The 24,576-nt window shown below is 41.6% G+C and overlaps 1 protein-coding gene across 5 annotated transcripts in view; it reads left to right on the forward strand.

The window, feature by feature from the left end:
• Positions 1-6,250, forward strand: part of NAV3 (neuron navigator 3) — a 595,667-nt gene extending 589,417 nt beyond the window's left edge. For all 5 annotated transcript variants that reach the window (XM_072724439.1, XM_072724437.1, XM_025992156.2 and 2 more), the window contains one exon: positions 3,531-6,250. In XM_072724439.1, the coding sequence (XP_072580540.1) occupies positions 3,531-3,650 (120 nt within the window). In that variant the 3' untranslated portion in view covers positions 3,651-6,250. The remainder of the gene's footprint in view (positions 1-3,530) is intronic.
• The last annotated feature ends 18,326 nt before the right edge of the window (positions 6,251-24,576 follow it).

The raw sequence follows: 24,576 nt of genomic DNA on the forward strand, positions 1-24,576 counted from the left end.
GCAGGAAGCCTGCTTCTCCCTCTCCCATTCCCCCTGCTTGTGCTCACTTGCTCTCTCTCTCTGTCAAATCAAAAAAAAAAAAAATGTAATATCTGATTCTTAAACAGCTGCTCAACTAAATATGTTAAGAAACAGGGATTATGATATGTTAAAAAGCGAAAGGCTTATCATCAAAAAGTAAATCTTTAGGACATTTCTGATAAGAAAATAAATATTCTATCTGCTTTTATGTTGTTATAGATTTATAATTACTGTCATCAAGTGAAAATATATTTGCAGTCCAATCTAAATAAAAAATATATGGGAAAAATCCACTATTTAATGTCAGAAATATGTTTTTGGATATGAACAAGGATACAACTTTTTGGTGCATCTCACAGTATTTTATTCATCATCAACAAACTCATTCATTCTTTCAACAAGTATTTTTTTTAAAGATTGTTATTTATTCATGAGAGACACAGAGAGAGAGAGGCAGAGACACAGGCAGAGGGAGAAGCAGGCTCCATGCAGGGAGCCTGATGTGGGACTCGATCCTGGGTCTCCAGGATCACTCCCTGGGCTGAAGGTGGCGCTAAACCACTGAGCCACCCAGGGATCCCCTATTTCAACAAGTATTAATAAGTATGTACTCGGCTAAGACCCGGTGGCCAGAAGATAAATAAAAGATCGTTTCTGATCTCAGGAAGCTCACAGTCCATTAGCAGAGAGAGCCATCTACCCATATAAATGACAGTAAAATAGTGGTAGAGTCACATACTAGATAAAGTAGGGAGTCCATTGAGGAAGTGATTAGGAGACAGCTTCCAAAAGGAGGAGATTCTTTTTTTTTTTTTTTTAATTAATTTTTATTGGTGTTCAATTTACCAACATACAGAAAAACACCCAGTGCTCATCCCGTCAAGTGTCCACCTCAGTGCCCGTCACCCATTCCCCTCCAACACCCGCCCTCCTCCCCCCTTCCACCACCCCTAGTTCGTTTCCCTGAGTTAGGAGTCTTTATGTTCTGTCTCCCTTCCTGATATTTCCCAACATTTCTTCTCCCTTCCTTTATATTCCCTTTCACTATTATTTATATTATAAGTCAATCGGAGAAGGACAAGCAGTGTATGTTCTCATTCATTTGGGGAATATAAAGGAGGAGATTCTTAAGCTGCCTCTAGAAGGGTGAATAGAAGTTCCTCGTGTGGTTAGATGGAGAACATCCAAAATTAAGGAAGCGGCAGGTGAACCATGGAACGGCATAACAAAAATGACTTCAGGGCTCTATGCAGAATGGCGGGATTAGAATAAGAAGGGCAAGAAAAACTAGAGGCCGAGGCCTATTTATCTTTGTAAGAAGCTAAAACTTGATCACACAGATAATGGGGGGCTACCGGAGGTGTTTGGGCAGGGGACTTACCTTGGCTAGATTTGCAGGTTATAAACATTGCTTTGGTAATAGAACAGAAGACAGATTAAAGAAGAGAGGATGGAAGCTGGGAGCCCAGCAGATTGGCAAATAGCAGGGGTGATAAGGACCTGCGCAGCGTGTTACAAATGATAGACATTATATAAATGACTTTGGGTGCGGAGAATGCAGAGAGGGGAGGGGAGGGGAGGAGAGGAGAGGAGAGGAGAGGAGAAGAGGGAAGGGGAGAGGAGCAGGGAGGGGGGGAGGAGAGGAGAGGGGAGGAGGGACATTGTTTTGCAGAGAATAATGATCTGTCGCAGTGACAGTTGGATCATCTGTAACCTTGCCCCCTCTGTAATCCGCGGGGACCTGAGTGCACAAAGCAACGCCGTGAGAAGGCAAACTAAATCCCGTGCGCACATTTATTAGGAACCTGAGACTTGGAACTTATTCTAATAAAGCGTATTTATTATATGGCACCATTTGCAAAGATTAAGACTTTAGTGACACTTGCATCACACCATAAAACTTTTACAACACTCAGCGTCCAAGTGATTCCCAGCATTCATGACCGAGGTCAGAAGCGTGACCCTTCAGAGGGACCTCATTCACAATGCCTACTGCTCTCGGGAAAGCAAGAGGACGCTCAGCACACAAGCGTGTTCTACAAATTATCTTCACCCAAATGCTGGAACATGCGGCCAGCAACTAATGAGGGAGGAGCTGGCATCACGAAAGAGGGAGGCAAAATAATTGTGAGGGGGGTGGCGTGTGGGGGAGAGAGGGGGAAAGAGAGACGAGGAGGGGGGAGCAGGTGCCGATGGAGACCTTTGGCTTTTTGCCTCATTGGGTTTGAGAGGTTGTCCCAGCAAATCCCAACCCGTATCTGTGTGCAGCTCATTTAATAAATTCAGAGAGTTAGACTAACCGTTGTGTCAAAAAATACTGTCCTGAAGAATATTAAAATGACCTTAAGACACGGCTATCGCCATAGCCTCTTTTTAGAAAGGCATGCGTGCTAAAATTGGGGATTACCAGTGTATCATTGATTTCACGAGCATTTATTGAACATGCATTTTACACTGAGCACCCAAGCGCACGTGGCCCTAACACATGACCAAAGAATCCTTTTTTATATTTTTTTAGATTTCTTTTTTTTATTGGATCAGAGTCTCTATTTCTCTAATTTGGAAAAACAACAACAACAACTTGGATTACTTTATCAAATAATAAAATTACTATGCATTCAACAATATAAATATCATTACAACGAATAGGAACCCTTGACAGGAAGACATGTCTTCTTCCCTTGCTGAAGACGTGTGCCAGTTTTCCTGTGCTTTCTAGAACCGTCGAACAATTTTTCCACAATCCGCTTTTAAACCATCTTTCTTTTTTTCTCTGATGGTGGGTCCGCGGATCTAGCAGCAGCCAAGCAAGGCGGCCGCCGTCTGTTCTGTGATACATGGAAGCAGCTGGCTGCCCTTCTCCCCAGGTGCTTCCACGCGTGTGTCCCCTTCCCTGGAACAAACATCACCACCGTCCTCTCAACTGGGAGCCTGGGGCAGCTGCTCTTGTTCCAGAAGCTGGCTTTTGTGTTCAGTGATCTATCAATCATAGTTTAGCCAGAAATCCGACAGCGATTCTTTGCCTCTCCCTCTTCAGACACCCAGGGCCTGCTCCTTGCCCCTCCCTGGGGCCAGCCCCGAGCCAGCTGGTGCCGTGCCCTGTGCTCCTGCCCCCCACCCCGGCCCGGGGGAGCATGTGCATGAACGTCCACGGCTTGCAGGTGCCACCGGGTGCTGTCAGCTTCTCGCCGTCCAGCAGCGGGCCCAGACCCAGTGGGGATGAGCCCTCCCCGGGCTCCCCACCGGAGCCCATTGGGTCACAAGCCCCCATCACAGCGCTCTCTCCAGGCCCCATTTGGCCCCATGGCTTGCTGCTGGGCGGGGGGCCGTGCGTGGGAGAGCCGGTAGAGGAGCCCCAGGCGACGGCTGGAAGTCAAAGTCATGTCCCCGTTGCCCTTGGCTGGGAGGTTGGGGTGCCTGGGGGGCTCAGGGCCGCAGGCTGAGGAGGGCTGAGGGCCAGCCCGCTCCCCGTGTCGCTGCCACATCCATGTGTCTTTCTCTTTCCACAGATGAACATGCTAATGAAGCTCCAAGAAGCAGCCAACTACTCGGGCACCCAAAGCTGTGACAGCGATAGCACCAGCCACCATGAAGACATTTTGGATTCGTCCCTGGAATCGACCCTCTAAAGGGTGAACAAAGTTAGGGGAAAAGACTGACGCTCTTTCCAAAGGCCTGAGAGGCAAGGTATTGTCCCTACACCACTGCCAGTACGAAAGCGCCCTGTCGAGGGCCCTGCCCCAGAGCTGTGGTCTCCCAGGAGGCAGCAGGAAGAAGCCTGAACCGCCAAGATGCTCGACGGAAATGGAAGCTTAACTTTATTTTATTTCTAGGCGTTTTTATATCCGTGGGGCCCTGCACGGCTCCATTACTCAACCGGAAAGGACCCTCATGACAGGGCGACCGAATGGAGTGCATGTGGGATAGCCAGACTGGACTTTATTTTGTCCCTCTTTAAAAGTTTACAATGCAGCCCTTCTGTCGTCCCTTCCTTTTGTTTCCTCGAGGGGCCCTTCTCACCCCCCACCCCCCACCCTCCACCGCCAAGCAGGGCCCCTGCTTCCCCGTTCAAGCCTCCTTTGTGCCACACGGTGCTGGTCACAGGGCCCCAGTGGGATCTGTGTCGTGCGCTCACCCCATTCCAAAACGAAGCCAAGAGGCCAGTCCTCCGTAAGCACAGCCGGAATTGTGCGACCACCAGGAAAACACTACTATGGCAAGCTGGAGTCGTGCCAGTGTCATTCTTAACTGCCACGTTCCCATGATGTGCTCCACCACCTTCCTCGTCTATGAGTCACAGGTTTTATAAGGTTGTTTTTACCACAGTGGTCTTTTGAAACCACCGGCCCACTCCCCGAACAAGAGTTTTATACCAATTATTAGTCAACACTGACAAAAGGCTTTCTTAGGGCTTTACTTGTTTGAGCCTTTTCAGTGAAAGAAGGAACATTTCCTATGGTGCTGTCTCACTGCCTTAAAACAGATTTCTACAACAGTTTAACAGTTGGTTTAAATCCTAAACCGTCGGTGATTTCCACTGTCTTTTCATTTATAACCAAGCAACACCAGTTCACACAGTAGCCTCTCATCTCTATATATCTGTTTTGGGGTTTTTTTGGTTTGGTTGTTTTGGGTTGGTTTGTTTTGTTTTTTGTTTTTTTTGTTTTTGTTTTTCCAGAAGAATTGGATAGGAGAAAAATCAGTATTTTTCTGCCCTTGAGAATCGATTGCCTGTCCTCCAAAGTGTCCAAGTAACCCAGAAACCCTCTTTGACTGTCACTTAAAAGCTAAGACATGTGGCTAAATTCCATCCAGTTCTAGGCAAATGGCGTTTTAGAAGGAGGGAGATTTGGAAATCCCATCCCGCAGAGCTGGAAGTGCTAGATGCAACACGGACACAACTATTTGGCTTTCCTCCCCTCTTCTTTTTGTGATTATGATTCCTGTTACTATTAGTTTGGAGCATGTTGTTTCGATTGCTATCGTTGTACATGAGAAATTCAGCATTAAAGAACACTGAAGCAGTGAAGTCACTGTGGAAGAGGAAGCGCTTATACTGTAAGAGAAGGTTAGATTTGCACAGTCTACTGGGTAGGTATTGTAAATAATAATTTTAAAAACTTGCACAAATCAAAACAAACACATGCACACAAAAATGTATTGTAATCCTGTCGGTGTTAAGAGGTGTTTCACTTGCTGAGATTTCCTGTACATTGCAAACAAATACAGAATGCAGACCCTCCAAGCTGTTATTATCTGGTGTGTTTGTCCTGTATTTACAGTTGTCATGACTATGCAGGAGCTATCAGTGCTAGAGTGAGCATGCTTCAAAACTGTTCATGAAGCCGATACATTCTTGGAAAAGTAAAAAAAAAAAAAAAAAAGTCTGAAAGTGCATCTGTTGTGGCAGGCTTTAAAGAGAGTGCATGAAAACCGATGGGAATCATTGGAGAAGTTACCACCGCTCACAGAGGACGGGTTTTGAGTTTTTAGAACCGAAGGGCTAGGCCATGGTGTAGACGTGTTCTAAGTGTGTGAAGATGTGTTGCTTTCAGGATGGGCAATTGGTGCTACTCTCTGTGACCACCCGTGGGTCAGTTGCTATAGAACAATAACAGCACAAGACATCTGTGCAGTTTTCAGAGTGTCACTAAGTCCACAGGTCCTACACGGTGCTATTGCCCTAAGGGAAATCTGAACTGAATTTATGCACATAGAATGGTCACCCTGACTTTGAAGCCTCGAACATGGATCAAAACTGTTGTAAAACATCAATACATGTAGCTGGATGAGTGACTGGTTGCCCTTGTATAATATGTGATCTAAAAAAATTGCTAATCTTTCCCTGCCATTTTTGAGAAACACAGTCCAAACATGATCATAAACACAAATTCCTGCAATACATCCCAGTAGGTTCACCTAGTTTACAACTTAAACTAGTTTGTGAAACATGTGTCTGTATACATTTTATATTTTGTACATTTTTGATGTAACATATCATGTAAATAGGCAGAAACAGTGAAATAAATCATCTGAAAAGTTTTGTAGTCTTTGTAAAGCCCCAATAATAAGTACTTGGTGTCAATGGACTTAACTGGATGATGTATTTTCTATTGGTTTATTGTTCCTCTAGCTTGTAAACCAGCTTGCATATATTTTTTTGCAAATGTGCACCCTGTATCTGTCTAAATTATTACTTTGCCATTAAAGTGGAATTATTTATTGACAACAAGGTGTGGCATCCATATATGGGGAAAAACTGAATGATCATGCACCAAAAGTCTCAAGCTTTAAAATGGTGCTTATAACTACTAATGCGCCATCAATGGGGATATGTGTGAATTTTTATTTTAGATACTCTATAGAAAAGACCACATAGCTTTTAGTAAATACATAAACTGAAGGCCCGGGACATATTTTTTTTTTAATGAAATGTATACAGTAAGAATTTTTAGAAAACTCTCACTAGTCTTAGTGCTGGATTATAAAATATGAATTGATATAAAATAGAATGTCGATGTGACTTAGTTAAATCAACTAATCAGATGTTTCTTTATATTTCACTAAATCCTCAAACTTTTAGCTCTAGAAGATTATTTAAGGCAGGGTAATTTTTGGGTGCTGCTTAACTTTTTAATAGAGATTATAAAAAGAAAACTCCCTTTAAAATTAGGCTTTTTTAAAATACCTTGAGTTCCAACTCCAGTAATTAGAATGTATATTTGGATGATACAAGCAGGTTTTTGGTTTTTAGGACAGGAAAACTGTTAAATTAGAACAGTTGTAGAAGGGGGAAAAGAAAGGCATTCATTAAAATGGGTCAGTCAGCCAAAATTGATGCGTTCGATTCTTCATTCACAGTTTGGGAAATGAGGGAAATCTCCCCATTTCAGCCTCCCTGGGTAAGCACTAACTTGAATACAATTTTGACACGTGCACTCTCAGGCTGCAGATAGGAGTCCTGCCACTGTCATTCTTCTCTGGCCCATTTTTACCCACATCCTGTTGCCTGTTTTCTTCTCTCTAAAATAGTGAGAGTACTAGAATCCCCGTCTCGCAGATCACCATTATCATCAAGTGGGTCATTACATGCAAATGCCTTGAGCAGTGCCCAACGCTTACAGAGCCCTCCACTGATTACAGCTGCTTTTACAACCATTATTACAAACTAATAATTATAAAAGATGCTCGAGGCTATTTTCAAACATTCTTGAGAACGACAATGTGGGAAGTATTTCAATTTATTAAAAAAATTTTTAAGAATTTATCTCTTCATGTAATTCCCTCATTCAAAAAAATGGAGTTGGGGCGCCCAGGTGGCTCAGTGGTTGAGGGGCTGCCTTCAGCCCAGGGCATGATCCTGGGGTCCCGGGATCGAGTCCCACGATGAGCTCCCTGCATGGAGCCTGCTTCTCCCTCTACCTGTGTCTCTGCCTCTCTCTCTCTCTCTCTCTCTGTGTCTCTCATGAATAAATAAATAAAATCTTTTAAAAAATGGAGCTACTAAGGGTATCCACCTGTAGGGCAATTGGGGGATCAGGTTTGGATCCGTAAAGCATTTATAAAACACTGCCTAGCACTCAGGAAACTTTGAATAAATATTAGCTGCTGTAAGACACTGTCATTATAATAAGTTAATTATATCAGTAGTATGACAAATATTCTCAGGATTCAATTTGTAACTATATTCAAGGTAATATTAGAGTCTTGCTAAAAGTATGTCTTTCATCCAATTTCCTAATCTGTAAAATGGGATGATTATACTATCTCTTCATAAGAGTGTTTTCAGACACTGATAGAATTAAACGATCAAATGAATCTTATTTGAATTTGGAGAAATTCAAATGCTTTTATTTCAGCCTTTTGGATTTTCACATTTAAAAAAACCCCAAAATTTTTATAAGAAATAAGCCACCCTCAAAAATATTGATTCTATGTTTTGAAAAATGAAGATGTTTAAAAGAAGCTTCAATTGTGTTTTGCTTTTTTGGTTGGAAGGAGGCACCAACAGGTAAAATACTGCATTTCTGGATGCAATATTATTTTTAATTTAGTGAAAATGATCTGGATAATGATGTTGGAGGATCTCCTCACTAAGTACCCATTATCTTTTATTTATGCAGGAGTTCATCAATAAGAAAACATATTCACAGAAATTAAACATAGCATATTCTGAACTATGATCTTATTAGAGGAAAATGAAAGTTCTCACGTTGTTTTCCATAAAATATCAAAAAAAATTTTTTTAAAGCCTTTCCATTGTCACTGGAACTTTTAACAATTCACCTTAATATTCTAGGGTAACACACAATGGAGGTGAAGGTGATGAAGAACAGAGTAAATAATTTTTTTTTAGTAAATAATTTTTTATACTCGTTACGTGTTAAAATGAAAACATTGTCGATGTATTGAGTTATATTAACTATAGTATTGTAATTAATTCACCTGATTCTCTTTAATTTTTTCTACTGTGGCTCCTAGAAAATTTACAATTAAATATGTTGCTTGTATTTGTGACTCACATTTATGTTCCCATTAGATAGTATATCATAGAAAGATTGATCTTTATAAAATGTAAATGCGATCGCCCTCGCATCTTTTTTATATTTTGTGTTTATGAATAAGATCTAAATACCAAAGGGTAATTCCTTGCTCCATCTGGATTTGGCTTATCCCTTGGCTTCCTTTTTCACCAGACCCAGTGCCTCCGTTGTGGTTCTGTTCTCCATGATATTAACCTAATTGTAGACCTAGAAGTAATTCTTGAGACCATAACAACTTCCTAGGTAACTTAGCTACGAGCACGTGCCAGTTTGATTATAATCTTGCTGCATGGGAACAACCTCTAGTGGGCCAGCTGGAGTGTCTCTTCTAGTAGAGGGCATGCATGGACTATATAGATTAGGCAAAAAAGAATGTTTATTTCAAGGTCTGCAGACTCTTGACTGTCCGGCGGAAGCATGAGTGATCGGTTTCCCAAGACCAATGTTTATCCCATAAATAATTAAGCAATTCTCAGAATTCTAATTTATTCAATAAGGAGATTACTAATTATATCAAGCAATAAGGTTTTATCCCAAACTGGGTTTGGAACAGTATTTCTTTCACAATAATTTTTTTTACTTCCTTTCACCCCCAGGCCCTTACGCATTCTCAAATGCTATTACCTTGGATAAGCCTTTCTGGTCCTTCAGACTAGGTCAAGAATCCACTTTTCTAGGCATTACATATCATTATCTTACATAAAAAAGGCATAGATCTTATATGCTTCTCTAATGCCACTTATGCAATTTCGGGACTTAGACTATAGTGTATTCTCAATACACATATTTAATAAAAATATCTGTATGTGGAGATAACAACAGAATGTTAGCATCTGTAAAGCAAAAGCATTAAATTCAAGAACTACTTTTACAGGTGAGGAGCTTCCTGGGAAGCCAGATTGATTAGAAGCTGTCTGATGACCAGGGAAGGAAGTGGATAACCTGAGGGTTTGTGTAATCCAGTAGAGACAAAATACTGCCTCCCGCTTAGGATTTGTTTTCCCTTTAGATGTAATGTACTACATACTTTCTACCAAGTTTTCTTTTTCCTTCTGCTTTTCAAGTTTTTGAACATGACTCAGTTATATATAGTGCAATTTAAATGTGTGGGGTTTGGGGGGGAACGGATAAAACAGTTGGAAATGTAGTGCTAGAGCCTAGAAGACAAGTGGGGGCTGAAAAGATCAAAATAGGAATCCTTAGCATAGAAATGAGAAGTGAAGTTGTGAATTTCATTTTGGGATGTTTTCCCACAGGAAAGATCTTGACCAAGTGGTGAAGACTGAGACTAAAACTCCAGAAAGTTCATTTGGTCTTTTTCAATTTGCATAATTTGTCTCTGCCCATTTAATGCAACATTTATAAAAGAGGGGTGTAATGGAAGAAAAAAAAAACATTTCAGAGTCAGAAATCTGTCATGTGTTGTGACTGCTTCAGGGATGACTAACCTGTCATCTGTGTTCATCTAGATTTTATACCCTAAAGATGCTGATGGATAACTGATGTCCCCAGTGTAGCAGGACAGCAGCCACTCTCGACATCGTGATGCAAATGACGTGTATTTATCAGTTCCTAGAAAACATATTCTTAGGGAGTGGTAAAAAAAATCTTGAAGTCTAGTCACAGCCCATCCATGAATACTTGAGCGCTTGTGTTTTCAATAGTTGTGTTCAGTTTGGTCCTAATCAGTGTGACCGATGTGAGGCCGCTGAGTAAGGCTTGTTTTAGAGGGTGGTGTCCGAGGTGTAGAAGCTGGACCAAATCCCCCATAAAGTGCTTGAGTGCAGGCAAATGATTGTTTGCTTAACATCATTAGGTCATGATCTCAGGCCTCTGGGCTGGAGCCCTGCTCAGCGAGGGGGTGAGGTGAGGGGGTCTGCTTATCTCCCACTCCCTCTGCCCCTCTTTGAAGGTGGGCTGCCAAGTTCCAAGGCAAATGGCTGTCCTGGTTAGCTGCTCTCATTCCCTAGTCTGGCCCTTGCATGGGTTACCTACAAGGTGTGGGCACGGGGCAGTCCTGTGGGCTGGTTGCCAGTGAGCTAGAAGCTCAGATAATGATGGGGAAATGCTGCCCAGAAGCCTGGCATTAGTTGGACTTTTGAGACCAAAAGCAAGCGCAATGAACAGCCAGCCTCAGGCTCCTGGTGATTGAGGATAACCCCTCAAGTCTGGCCACTACCTAGAAGCTAAAGGAGAGCCTTCTCCAATACCAGGGGTTTCTCAGGGGAAGGAAACTCCCAAGGACTGTGTTTGCTCACTGTATGGCTTCATATCCTGGGCGACTGCAGAACTTAGGAAAAAAGAGCCACATGCACAATCTGAACTTTTTCAGTAGCCATGCTGAGAGCAGTAGAAGAAACAGGTGAAACTGATTATAACAATGTACTTTAGCATCCCAACCGATGACGCCTGTTATTATCACTGCACCATATGATCAAGCTATAATAAGATCTTTAATAAGATTTTTAAAATCTTTAATAAGATTTTTTAATATATTTTGTATTTTATATTTGGAACTAAGCCTTTGAAATCCAGCATGTATTTTACACGTATAGCACATGTCAATCTGGACACAGTCTTTATCAGAAGAACTTGATCTATATTGGGAATTAAAAAATGAATAGTTAAGGGGGTGCCTGGGTGGCCCAGTTGGTTGAGTGTCCAGCTATTGATTTTGGCTTAGGTCATGATCTCAGAACCCTGGGCTGGAGCCCCGTTCAGCGAGGGGTGGGGTGAGGGGGGTCTGCTTATCTCTCACTCCCTCTGCCCCTCCCTCCCCTGCTCCAGGGCACATGCATTCTTCCCTCTCTAAAATGAATAAATAAATCTTTTTTTTAAAAAAAATTTGAATAGTTAAAAAGTAGATTCACATAGGTAAGTTGCTCCAAAAATAGTTAATATAAATTGAACATGAGGGGCACCTGGGTGGCTCAGTGGGTTCAGCATGTGCTTCAGCCCAGGTCGGGCCCCAGAGCCCTGGGATGGAACCTGCATGAGGCTCTCTGCTGAGCAGGACGCCTGCTTCTCCTTCTCCGTCCACCCCTTCCCCTCTCAACACCCCCCATCCCCGCCCCATTCTCTCCTCGTGTCCTCTCTAGCTTGCTCTCTCTCTCTCTCTCTCAAGTAAATATATAAAATCTTCTTTAAAAAATTGGGTAGGAGTTTTAGGTTTAAATTTTGGATGGTTACCATCAAGTTAAAAATTGAGTTCCAGATTTCTGTATATATATTTCTTACTCCGTAATCCCAGGACAAAAGAATGCCTCCTCATCCTACATTTGGATAAGGAAGGAACTTACCTCAAGTTATCCTTTTGCCTGGCAGGAAATGATTCTCTTCTCCAGATTAAAAAAAAAGAAGAAGGAAGAAGAAGAAGAAAAGAAGAAGAAGAAGAAGAAGAAGAAGAAGAAGAAGAAGAAGAAGAAGAAGAAGAAAAGGAAGAAGAAGAGAAGAAGAAGAAGAAGAAGAAGAAGAAGAAGAAGAAGAAGAAGAAGAAGAAAAGGAAGAAGAAGAAAGAAGAGAAAAGAAAGAAAGGTAACCATTCAAAGATATTTGAAATAGCAGAATGAGTCCAACGCAAGATCAGAATTTCACTGCAAAGCTATCAATAATATTAACATATATAAATATAAAGAGAGAATGTTTTCAGAGATGGAGACAGAAGAAGAGAAAAATACCTACCAATACACTAAAAATGGACTTGCTTACTGAATGAGAGAGAAGCAGCAGGCTTTTCCTAATCTGCATAAAATATCCCTCTGGGGCGACCCCCTTTTCTTGCCCACATGTGCTATTCACCAAACGTCGTTCTAATTGCTAATCTGGTTTCCTAGAAACCCTGAAACCTATATAGGTATTTCTCAAATATAATGTTTTTCTTTTCTTTTTCTTATATACTAAAGTTCAGTGATTAGTTCTTTCCAAGATCTGAAAAACCATATTTCCCTGACTACATCTTTTTTTAAAGCGCTGCTACTAGAAATTTGGTTCATCTGCAGAAGCCACAGGGCTGTCTATAAAGAAGACAATAGTCCCCTTGCCAGGGTAGCACAGTAATTAGCCTTTTTTTTTTTTTTTTAATATTTACACTGTCCTCTGTAGCTGTTTGCTTTTTTTCGGTATCAACCAAGTGTTTCACTAACTAGCTTGAGAAAAAGATGCCTGTAATACCAGTGGCACCCTCGGAAATTTTAAATTATTATACTTTTTAACTATTCAAAATTATTATTGGTTTAAGTGAAATGAATTCATTATCCTATCAAATGAAATTATAATTGATACTAACGTTATATTAATCGCCAGCCTGAAAGTTAAATGCCACTAGCATAAAACAAGAACGGGGAGGAAAGTTTCTAGGTGACCAGCTGGTGTGGTAACTACGTGAGAGTGACTCCTGTGATGCTCCTGCAGGACACCATGGATTTGCAGTCTGCTCTGGAAATTTCCTCCTCACAGAATGAATTGCAAAAAGATATGCAGGACCTTCAGAGAACTGGAAAATAGATCATGTGCAAACAGATGAAAACATTTTTCCGGCCAAGCAAATATTGATACTGCTAGAACCTGACCTATAGTGTCTGTGTGACCATTAATTTCAGAGAAAGGTCAAGTTGCAGATTTTAACATCAACAAGGCAAAAGTGGAACAGGAGTTTGAACATACCATAGGAAAATGCTGTATGCAATTTTACTTCGTTACCTTCCATTGAGAAATCAACCCAAGGGTTAATTTGAAGAAAAAAAGAAAAAAAAAAAAAGATCTTGTGATCAAAGAATTGAGACTTCTGGCATGTTATGAAGTCTTAATAATATACAGATATATCTACAAAGTAGTATAAACCAATTTTCGGAAAGTATCAGAAAAAAAAAAAATCTCTTACATTGTATTACTCTTCATATACGACGTAGGACCTAAACTGAAGAGGAAGAGGAATCCCAGAATAACCTACTGTTCAATCAAATAACAAGGTAGCTAAATGCAGGCCTTATTTCATGTGCACGTGCACGAGACACTAACTGGAAAATTCCAAAAACAATAATGATAGGGACGCCTGGGTGGCCCAGTGGTTGAGCGCCTGCCTTCAGCCCAGGGCGTGAACCCGGAGTCCTGGGATGGAGTCCCGCATCGGGCTCCCTGCACGGAGTCTGCTTCTCCCTCTGCCTCTCTGTCTCTCATGAATAAATAAATAATTTTTTTTTAAAAGAGAAAGAAACAACAATTATAGTGTGGTAGTTATATTATGTAAGTTTTTAGCGTTCCCAAACAGATAGTAAAAATCATCTCTGGTCTCTATGGTTAAGACATTTTATTTCATGAACATCCATTATCTCAGGACTCCACTGAGTAAACAAATGGCTGATTTTAAAGACTTTCTAAGTGCTAATGAAAGGGAAACTTTCCTCCTCTCCCCACATTTTGGCCTTGGGCCATAAGGGAATAGAAATTCCACCTGGGAAGACCTGCAGGGCCCACACCCCATCTCCACCCCCAGGGTAAGAGCTTTATACAAATAAAGGCCTAGTATGCTGCAAAGGAAGAGTGAGGTGGGGGGCGGGGGTGAAGGGGTGAGGGTGATGAACCAGAGGCCAAACCAGTTGCACTTGTAAAAATCTCATGTAAATATTATTAGTATTAGCCAGGTTACCCTCAAAATTTCTCCAAGGCCCAGCCTGCTCTTAAAAGCCCTTCACGTGAACTTACCCAGAGCAAGAGTGACCTATGTGCTGGGTAAGATATGCAGCAGGTCACACTTCTCTGCCAAAGAGAGCAGAATGGTCTCAAATCTGCTTGTGTGCAAATCCAGCTGCCCAGCATCCCTGGGCAGGGGCTCTGCAAACAGTTGGACTAGGTATGGGGTGGGGGGTGTACTGACGTTCCCCAGCTTTTCACCCGCACTGAGCAAGTCCAGCTGTCTTCTGACTTTGAATTGGTATTTGCGGGTATGGTAGGGGGGCAGGGTGCATAGCCAGGAAATCTGGGTAACATCTTTTAACAGAAAGATTAAAAAAGAAAAGGAGGTAGTGAGGTAGCGGCAGCCAGGGGGCCAGTGCGTCCTTTCAGCCAGCGTTGTCCTCGGCTCTCTATCCACAACACACATCTTGAAAACGCTCGGTGTTCAGTTGGCTCTGCTGAGTAGATCAGGGGAGCCTTCTAAGGCCTGCAACAGAAGGTACTTACTGATTAGTCATCTTTATTTATTTTTAAAAAGATTTTTTTTTATATATTCATGAGAGACACACAGAGGCAGAGACACAGGCAGAGGGACGAGGCTCCCTGCGGGGACCCTGATGGGGGACTCAATCCCAGGACCCTGAGCTGAAGGCAGGTACTCAACCACTGAGCCACGCAGGAGTCCCTGATTAATCATTTTTACATTCAAGAAACACGTTAGCCAAGGGATGTTGTTACATACGCAAGGAGAACAAATTTATTCCCAGAGCCACTTGGGATAACCTTCCAAAACTTGTTTGCCAAAACAGAAACTACCTCTTCCGGAATTCCTGCACTTGCCCATATTCACTACCTAGTATTCAAGTGGAGAACCTTTAGGGGTGCAAATTGTCACCATCTATTTTTTAAAAAATACACCCTTGATCAAGAATAAGTGGAGCAGATTTGTATAGGCCGACAAGAGAGAGTTCAAAAGAAAACAATTATCCCCAATTCATTTTTTAGGAAAAAATGTTCAGGACGTTTCCCTTCTTCATTTACCTCAATGATCTGACATTAACCGAATACAGAAAATACCCACAAAGCCAATGAATCATCTCAGTTAATGCATTCACACGTATGCTTTTGCCCATTACCCAAAACGTGGCCATTTTTATTTGCATGTCAAATCAAAAGTTCATTTCTTTTACGATACCCTTTAAGGGATGACCACAAGAAGCACAGAGTACAGCTTGTTCCATTAGAAGAGGGAGGGCCGCTGTAGACCCTCTTCCCTCTGAACTGCCTCACCTCACAGTAGCTGTACTAGAGCCTGCAAACCAATGCCTCGGAGATGCACACTAACTGACCTACTAACGCTTTTTGTAAATAGTTCTAATTGCTTACAATTATTTGTAAAATAATTTACAATTATTATTTTACAATTTATAATAAAAATATTATTTTTCTATCGCTGGGTAATAAACGACCACATAGGTAGCAACCAAAACTGACACCCATTTATTTATCTCAGAGTCTGTTAGTCATGAGTCAGCTGGGCTCAGCTGGGTTCTCTGTTCAGGGTCTCACGAGACCAAAATGGAAGTGTTGGCTGCAATGAGCTCTTCCTTGGAAACTCTGGGGAAGAAGTCTTTTCCAAGCTTGTTCAAGTCATTGGCGGAATTTAATTCCTTGTGGTTGTAGGACGTTGGTCCCACATAGTCTTGCTGGCTATCAGCCTGGGGCAACTCTCAGCATCTGTATGTTTCTCAGTCCTTGGTGTGGCCTTTTACAGCCTCAAGGGCAGCAAAAACTTGTGGCATCCTTCTCCTGCTTTCTCCCTTTGATAGTATGTGATGGTATTGGGCCTCCCTAGATAATCAGCCTTTTGCCACATAATGTAACAGTCAAGGGAGTAATAGTAAGCTCATTCCTGTAACAGATCCCATTCACATTCTAAGGGAAAAGGACTACATCAGAAGAGAGCCATTAGGAGTCCTTGTTAGAAAGATGCCTACTGCGCTTACCAACATTCAGACATTCAGACCTCGGGGTATTTCATATCCAGAAATCTGGTTCCTCTTAAAATCAAAATTTCTAGCAACTGGATGCCTACCATGCTTACCAACATTCAAACATCGGGATATTTCATATAGATATCCAGAAATCTGGTTCCTCTTAAAATCAAAATTTCTAGCAACATTGGGCCACGTTCCACCATTAGGACCATTGGAGAGACTTGACAAGTGACGATCTCTTGCAGAGGAGCACTGTTCGACGGACTACATCCCAGCCCTACGGCTGTATATCCACCCAGGTTCACTCTGCACTTCTCTCGGTTTCCAACAGGTGCATTGTGCAATAAATAATACGCAGCACAACATTTCTGACACAGCACATATTCACACCTCTTCAAACCTAAATTTATCCGGGAAACTAATCATCTCAATGACATCTGCACTTTAAAGATAATGAGACAATCTCAAGCTGCACACTAATGTTCCTTTTGCCTCTCAAGACTGATTCTTGTAATAACATTTCAATAACTTAGTGATTCCGAGCATGTACTGTCTTTTGGGCTGATAAGTGAATAATACTGCACAAATTAAATGCTGCCACTGAGTTAGCCCATGCAAAAGACACAAATGTACTCCCAGTGGACAAATGCATTCCCGTGTAATCATGCCAGCTGCAGAAAATGGAATCTGTCATAAAAAATAAATTATCCGAGAGTCGGACCATGTTCACACAGCTCGGCACTAAATTTCCTTTTCCTTGTTCTTGGGCGGAGAGTCTAAATAAACACTTATGAAACAGTCTGAAGGATCACATTGTCAAAGTTGGATTCTACAGCCTCAGAATTCAGATGTTGGCAGTTGGGAGGCCGGCTGCTTCCCTGCGCTGGTTTCTCTGAGAGCTCGCCTTCATTCCCCGAGGTTTTCCAGTTTCAGAAGGCATGAAGGTGCAGGGGGGGGTGCAAAGCAGGCTGGCCCTGTACTCTGGGGGGCCGTGGGAGGGGAGGCTGGAGTTGATGAGGCTTAAAGTAATGGGATTAGCTAAAAGTTGTGGGCTAGATAGTGGAGGCTCCACAGGTCAGGGCACGAAGTTTGGAGATGATTGTGTTGTGCACAGGGATTCCCCCTTAGAGTAGCCCAAGAGTGCAGCAGTCAGAAGTCTCACCTTGGGAGGCAGACTGTGTGGATTCAAATCCCATCTCAGTCACTGACCAGCTATATGACTCGGGCAAACTATTTCTATGCTCTGTTTTAATACTTACATGAAACATGCATGAAAGAATTGATGTCATGTAATTATAATTAATATTCTTAATCAATATTGCATATAAACATTCAGCTAGGCTGCTCTCAAATTCCTGCATCGTGGAAACTATGTGAGCAACTACATGCTGGTTGTTTTAAGCTACTAAATTGCATGAGTAATTCGTCATGCAAAAAGTTGTTTTAGTAATATTTTGGAAAGCCAACATTTGACAGGTAGTCAGAAAAAAAAGTACAGCTGCTGGCCATTACAGCAGCTGCCAGCCACATATGGCTATTTAAATTTAAATTGGTTAAGATTAAATAAATTTTAATATTCAATTTGCCAGTCACATTAGTTACATTATAAGTAACTATAGCCACATGTGGTCGGTGGCTGTTGTATCAGAGAGTGCAGATACAGAAGATTTTTATTATCTTAGAAGGTTCTACGAGACCGTGTGGCTCTGGAGCAATGAGCCTTCAAAGGCTCAGGAAAACATGGATATATTTTCTTACTTTTATTTGGATTTATATATTTGAGATGTTTGTTGTATCGATCATTTTTTAAGAAATCAACACATTCTGAATCATCTGGACCACCATCTTAAAACCAAATACTGCAAATCGATTCCTGTGCTTCACTTAAGACCTGGAATTTGGATGTTTCTTTTTTTTTTTTTTTTAAGATTTTATTTATTTATTTATTCATGAGGAGAGAGAGGCAGAGACACAGGCGGAGGGAGAAGCAGGCTCCACGCAGGGAACCCGATGTGGGATTCGATCCTGGGTCTCCAGGATCATGCTCTGGGCGGAAGGCGGTGCTAAACCACTGAGCCACCCAGGCTGCCCAAATTTGGATGTTTCTAATGGAGTTTCAAGCAGGCAGTGGTGCTCTAAATGATGAGGGCTATTTAAAAAAAAATTTTTTTTTATTATTTATTTATGATAGTCATACAGAGAGGGGGGGTGGCAGAGACACAGGCAGAGGGAGAAGCAGGATCCATGCACCGGGAGCCCGATGTGGGATTCGATCCCAGGTCTCCAGGATCGCGCCCTGGGCCAAAGGCAGGCGCCAAACCGCTGCGCCACCCAGGGATCCCCTGATGAAGGCTCTTGATAAAAGAACCAAGTCAACTCATTTTATAACAAGGGGTACATGACATGGAATCTGTAACATCAACCCATCACCTCAAAGGTACTATCTCACTTAGGGTCAGTCACGGGAAAAATTGGCTCATCATCACAGCATGTTGAGCTTTCCATGATTTAAGCAAAACAGCATGCTCTTCACATGATCTTTATTATCTTAATTTGACTATTATTGATTGTATAATTGTGTTTATATTTGTAACTTAGATCTTATAAATGGATAGCGGTTATAAATACAAATATAAGGTTATTCTTATCCATGATTACATCGTGTTGTAAAAAATTGTTATGATCGTGCTGGAATTCCATATTTTCCTCACTTAAAAGTGGTGCCTGTATGGGGTACCTGGGTGGCTCAGTGGTTGAGCATCTGCCTTTGTCTCAGGTCATGACCCTGGCATGCTGGGATCAAGTCCCACATCAGGCTCCCCATGGGGAGCCTGCTTCTCCCTCTGCCTGTGTCTCTGCCTCTCTCTCTCTCTCTCTCTCTGTCTCTCATGAATAAATCAATAAAATCTTAAAAAAAAGTGGTGCCTACATAATTCGGATTTGAGGAAATCCTTCATCTCAGTTCAATTGCTAATCTCTGTGTATGCCAGTTTAAATGCTTAAGGAAAAGATCCTGATGGGCCTAGCTTGGATCCCATCTCCTCCCTCGTCCAGTGAGCCATGATCAGGATGGCAGGTTCACAGTAACAAAATGTTCCTCTCCGTCCGACTCCTATTAATTCGGGTTCTTTACAAAGAAGAAAAGCTGAGAAGATGGCCCCACATTACCATCTACAGTGTTATTACCGTTAGAGACGAGGATCCTGCCTAAAAAAAGAAGTCTAGTTTTTTTTTCCAGTTAGCTAGCTGACTTACATTTTAACCTTGGACATCAAAGAAATGAATGCCTAAGCCCGAATGACTCTGCTAAGGGGAATTTGATTTTTTTTTTTTTTTTTTTTGCAAACCCAAAGGGAGGGATTTTCAAACGGGGAACCTCTCTCCTTGCACTTCCTGGCATATCCGGCAGGTGGCCCTGCCTGTGCTTTCCCTAACGCAGGTGAGGGCAAGTGCTCCTTTGATGATGCCTTTCCTTAGCTCTGTAAGACCTCTAACAGGCTTCTAAAGAGAGAAAGGCCTTTGATGAGCACAGTAGAATTCTATTAAGTGATCCGCACACCTTTTGTTATGCTGATTGTGTCCTGGTTTTTATTGAGCTAATGAAAAGTAAAAAGGTCTGGATTTCTCCCTCAGCTGCCATTCTTCCCAACAGCTCACAGGGCCAGGTCAACCCTTGCCAGGTGAAATACATTGGCCTTGGGCCGTGCTGTTTCCTCCAGCGTCCTCTCTTCCTCTGTGGTGAAATGGCCTAGAGAAATGCCTCCTCTTATTATTGATGGGAGCAACCAACTCCTGTGAATTTCACTGCTCCACCTTCCTCTTCCAGCTTTTCTCCTCCCTCGAGGCCATTTGCAAAAGCCTTCTGTCTACCATCTCCTTCCACTTGGCCTTGTCACCTCCTCACCCCCTCACATTTTTCATTCTTGCTTACTTTATTTCTCTTTAATTACTCTTAAACCCCAACCTATTTTTCACTTAGCTTCTGAGAAGTCTCCCCAGGTTCTTCCTCTTGAATGTGTTGAGGAGTAGCTTTCTCATCTTTCCATCCATTCACATGGTAACCACCTTTGTGATGTGTTTACTCAGAGCAATAGGACCTGCCTCATAAGTCTGAGTAGAGGAAGTTCCCATTTGTTTTTTCACTAAATGATTTCCTGATGCTCACAGAGTAAATTAAATCTTCTTGAAATATAGTCTCTTTCCCGTAGGGACAGTTTGACAACTGGGGAAGTCACATATGTGACCATGGGCATTTAGTTACATATAAAACATCACAGTTGCATCACAGCCATGTCAATGCCTACCTGTTATATAACTTGAAAGCAAATCGACCTGAGTCTTTGGGGACTCTGGTGAGAGATGTGATCTTACTGTGCATCACAGAGTAGCTCTCCTATTTCAGGTTTTTTTTTTTTTTAATAGTATTATTTTGTATGTGTATCAGTACAACTAGAATAGAAATACTGGGCCAGGTTAAGGTACTTAGCATAATGCCTTCTACCTGTACAAACATTTAAAATAGTAAAGTTAGGTGGCAGTTCTCTAAATCCACACAATTGTATCATGCTTATTTCTGGTATAAAGGTGTCTCGCGGCCTTAAAACACTACCAAAAACCGAGCTCTGAACACTGAGTAAGGCAAAAAGATTAATTTATTGCAAGGTTTTCAAACTGCGATCCTTGAAACTCAAGACTATGGGGACAGTGAGCTCTGAGTTGGTCGAAACTCAAGACTATGGGGACAATGAGCTCTGAGTTGCTTACACACAAAGGAGTTTTTACAGAGCAAATGCGTAAATTGTTCGACTTTCCCGCTGATTGGTTGCTGGATCAGGATTGGTTATTTGGATCAGAGTAGTTGAGGTAGGGAAACCAGGAAGTCCAGAGCTCGCGTGAACAGACTTGGCAGCCGGGGATTGGCAGGTGTCCTCTACTGATTTCCAAAAAAAAAAAAAAAAAAAAAAGCCATGAATTTCTGCAACTTCTGTTAGGTAAGGTTAAATTTTACTTTCTTTAATGTGCCTGCCTTTGCTACCTCCGTTTCATTCCTGGTGTTAAGTGGCTCTGTTTTCATTTGTTTCGACAACATTAAAAATTAAAATTCTACCCATGTGTAGAATTGGGTCACTGAGTGATGGAAGACCTACTGAAATTTTATGTTGTTGTTAAAAAGCAAAAATTCAACTGGGTAAATTTTAGAGATGGTGTTGGCTTCATCCAGTGATTCATGAATCAGACGGCATGCAGCCTAGTGGACAGGAAGGGGCTCCAAAGTACTGTCCAGAATGCAAGACTTCCATAGGCAGAACAGAGTAGGAGCAAGAAGTGCTCCTAGACAAAGAAGGGGATTGTGGTTGCAAGGTCCCTTCCCATTAGGGGATCACGGCATCTCTGAGGCAGATTACCCAGCCAGCATGCTGAGCAGGTGATGTGGATTTGACTGGTTTAAGATTCCATTTCTGGGGGAGCTGAAACTGATTAAGTCTTGATGTGGGGATGGGGGGCATAAAGGGCTCCACCTTTGGCCTGTCGTCTTGTTTTTAACAATGTGCTTGCTCAAATAAATAGAGATTAAAAACAGCAACTAATATCTCTTATTTTAGAATATAGGAGGTTTATTTTAAAGGGCCATATCTGTTGATGGCTGGTTTCTTTTTAAAAAAACTATCCAAAGAAGTTGATACAGATGGGGCACCTGGGTAGCTCACTCAGAGCGTCGGACTCCTGGTTTCAGCTCACGTTGTGACCTCAGGGTCCTGGGATCGAGCCCTGTGGCAGCCTGCATGCTTAGCGCCCGGTTGGCTTAAGATTCTTTCTCCCTCTCTCCCTCTCTCTCTCTCTCTCAAATAAATAAATAAAATCTTTTAAAGAAGTTTATACAAATATTCATTGTCAATATTCAAAATCCTTTTATTGACTTTTTAGTGGCATTCATATCTGCAGTCCTGCTTGTTCAAAGTAATCCCTGAGACATTGAAATTAGTAGTAAGTTATTTTAATAGTTCGTGTGAGTTTCTAGAATGCCTTTTGTCAATTAATACACTTTTACATTTTACAGTTAAATTGACAATTTCTTAAGGTTACAAATTTTAAAACCACATTTTCCATCGGTCTTTAAGGTATTTTCCACAAGTTTTATCATATCATTTATAAATCTAAAAATTATATTTGGGAAAGATCAGTCACCCTCTTTTACTTATTCTTTAATTCATATTGATTAGCTCAAGTCTAATGATTTAAACTCTTAATCGACTCCTTGAGCAACTTAGTTAATTAAATCTCCTTAAGTATTTTAAACAGAATTTAGAAGTGTAGTATCTTCAATTTGTTGTAAGCACTGACCTGAAAAATAGCATTTGAAGGTGTCAAAAATGATTTACCTGCTTCTTGCCTGAGTTTGAACCTTATTTGTTTATATTTCAGTTGATCAATTTAACAAACACTTATGTAATGCTTACTTTCCTCCCTCTCAGGCTGCCAGGCCAAGTTGGCCTTATAGTCAGCAGATCTCTGATGCTCAAGGCTGCCTCTTCAACAATTCACTCAGCATCCCCTGCAGGGGAGGAGGGGCAGGCAGGGGAGGGGAGTGGAGGACTAGAGGTGAGGGGGTTATCTACAGGAACTCCTGCAGATGAGAAGGGGAAACCAAGGGAAAGATGTTCCCTAACTAACCCACCCGCCACACACACTCTAAACCTCCAGTTTTGTATTCTTGTTCCTTTGGGGATTTAACCATTTAAAAAAAAAAAAAAAGATTTTATATATTTATTCATGAGAGAGGCAGAGACACAGGCAGAGGGAGAAGCAGGCTCCATGCAGGGAGCTGGATGTGGGGCTCGAATCCAGGACCCTGGGATCACGCCCTGAAGGCAGACCTCCAACCACTGAGCCACCGAGGTGCTCTTGGGGATGTAATCCTTAAAACTATGCCCAAACAGGGCTGTGACTGTCTCCACAACATCAGCCTGTGACCTGTCAAACCCAATTGTACCCGATGGAGTTCTAGAGGCAAAGAAGACTTTATTCAAGACGATTATAATAAGAGTCAAAGTCATTGAGATAGGAGAGGGAGAATGAACTAAATTTCACTGAAACAAAAGGTGAGAGAGTTTTTAAGCTCTGGAGTGAGGGCCGAAGTAGTAGAGGACCGTGCAGGTCCATGTGATTGGGCCCTCTGAGTTTGCCAAGAGGTGCTTATTGTGAAGTTAGTCCTCCCACAGGGACTGGGAGACTGAGACCTTTCTCTATCTCTCTCTCTGTCTCTCTTTCTCTTTCTTTCTTGATGATGACATTTCAAAAAGGAGGCTCACAGGTCTGAGAAGGGCAGTCTCAGGTTGTAAAAAATTTGTGTCTCAAAGGGTCAGAGAAAGAATCAAGTAAATGCTCTAAGAAAAAGGATGACAGGAAAAGAAAAGAAAAAAAAGGGATGTCAGGAACCAACACTTCGGAAGAAAATGGTCTAAAATTTAGGTAAGCTGAAGGGGGATCAGACTTCAGGTGGGTGGTATTGGTTTTACAGCCAGAAGAAGGCTCAGAAATGGATAAAAACAGGAGCCAAATAAATCAAATCTGAGTCACTCTGTATCCAAAGAGAAGCAGCTGTTCTCTTGTCCAGACCAATATTTGAAGGTGCCTAAGAGCTCTTTGTTCAATAGATCACCTTAGATCTGTTCTGTTCTTTCATGTGCTGAAAGTTATGACTGTATCCTCCTACTTCTTCCTCCCGGTTCTCAAATGCTACTTTAGCCTCTTATAGGAGGTCCTTAGAAAAGAGAAGGACAGAAATACATATGGATCCCTATTATTCCAATATATGTAGTGAGTACTATTAAGGGCAAAATTTTGTTTCTTGATTGTAATGTAATTACAAATCACTAAGTTCTGTGTTATGAGGAAGAAGAGAACAATTCACATCAAGGGAAACTCATGCCTGGAGAGTTTAATTTTTTTGAAAAAAAATTTATTCAGTCTTCTTCATGATAAACCAAGCTTTTATACCAACTTGCTATTTAATTTTTCAGTTCTTTTATCGAGGCTAAAACTACCAAGGGCAAAGTTACTGGATTTGATTTAATGAAAGCAGTGGGTATCATGCAGAAGGTGAGAAAAGGTGGACTCTATTCATAAGGGCGGAAATTAAGTTTTCAAATTCTGATTGATTCTGGAATCCACTTTTTGGTGATAAGTTGATAAGATACTTTAACTGAAGAAAAACTGAATTTAATAAACTGCAAATGTAAGCATGTTAATTGAAAAAAGTTAGAAAGTGTTAGAGAATCCATTCATTTTGTAAGTGCGCTGATAAAGAAGGCGCTGCGAGGGGATTTATGTAAATGTAATGAATT

Source organism: Vulpes vulpes, chromosome 10 (genome assembly GCF_048418805.1).
Source record: "Vulpes vulpes isolate BD-2025 chromosome 10, VulVul3, whole genome shotgun sequence".
In the NCBI taxonomy this organism is placed as follows: Eukaryota; Metazoa; Chordata; class Mammalia; order Carnivora; family Canidae; genus Vulpes; species Vulpes vulpes.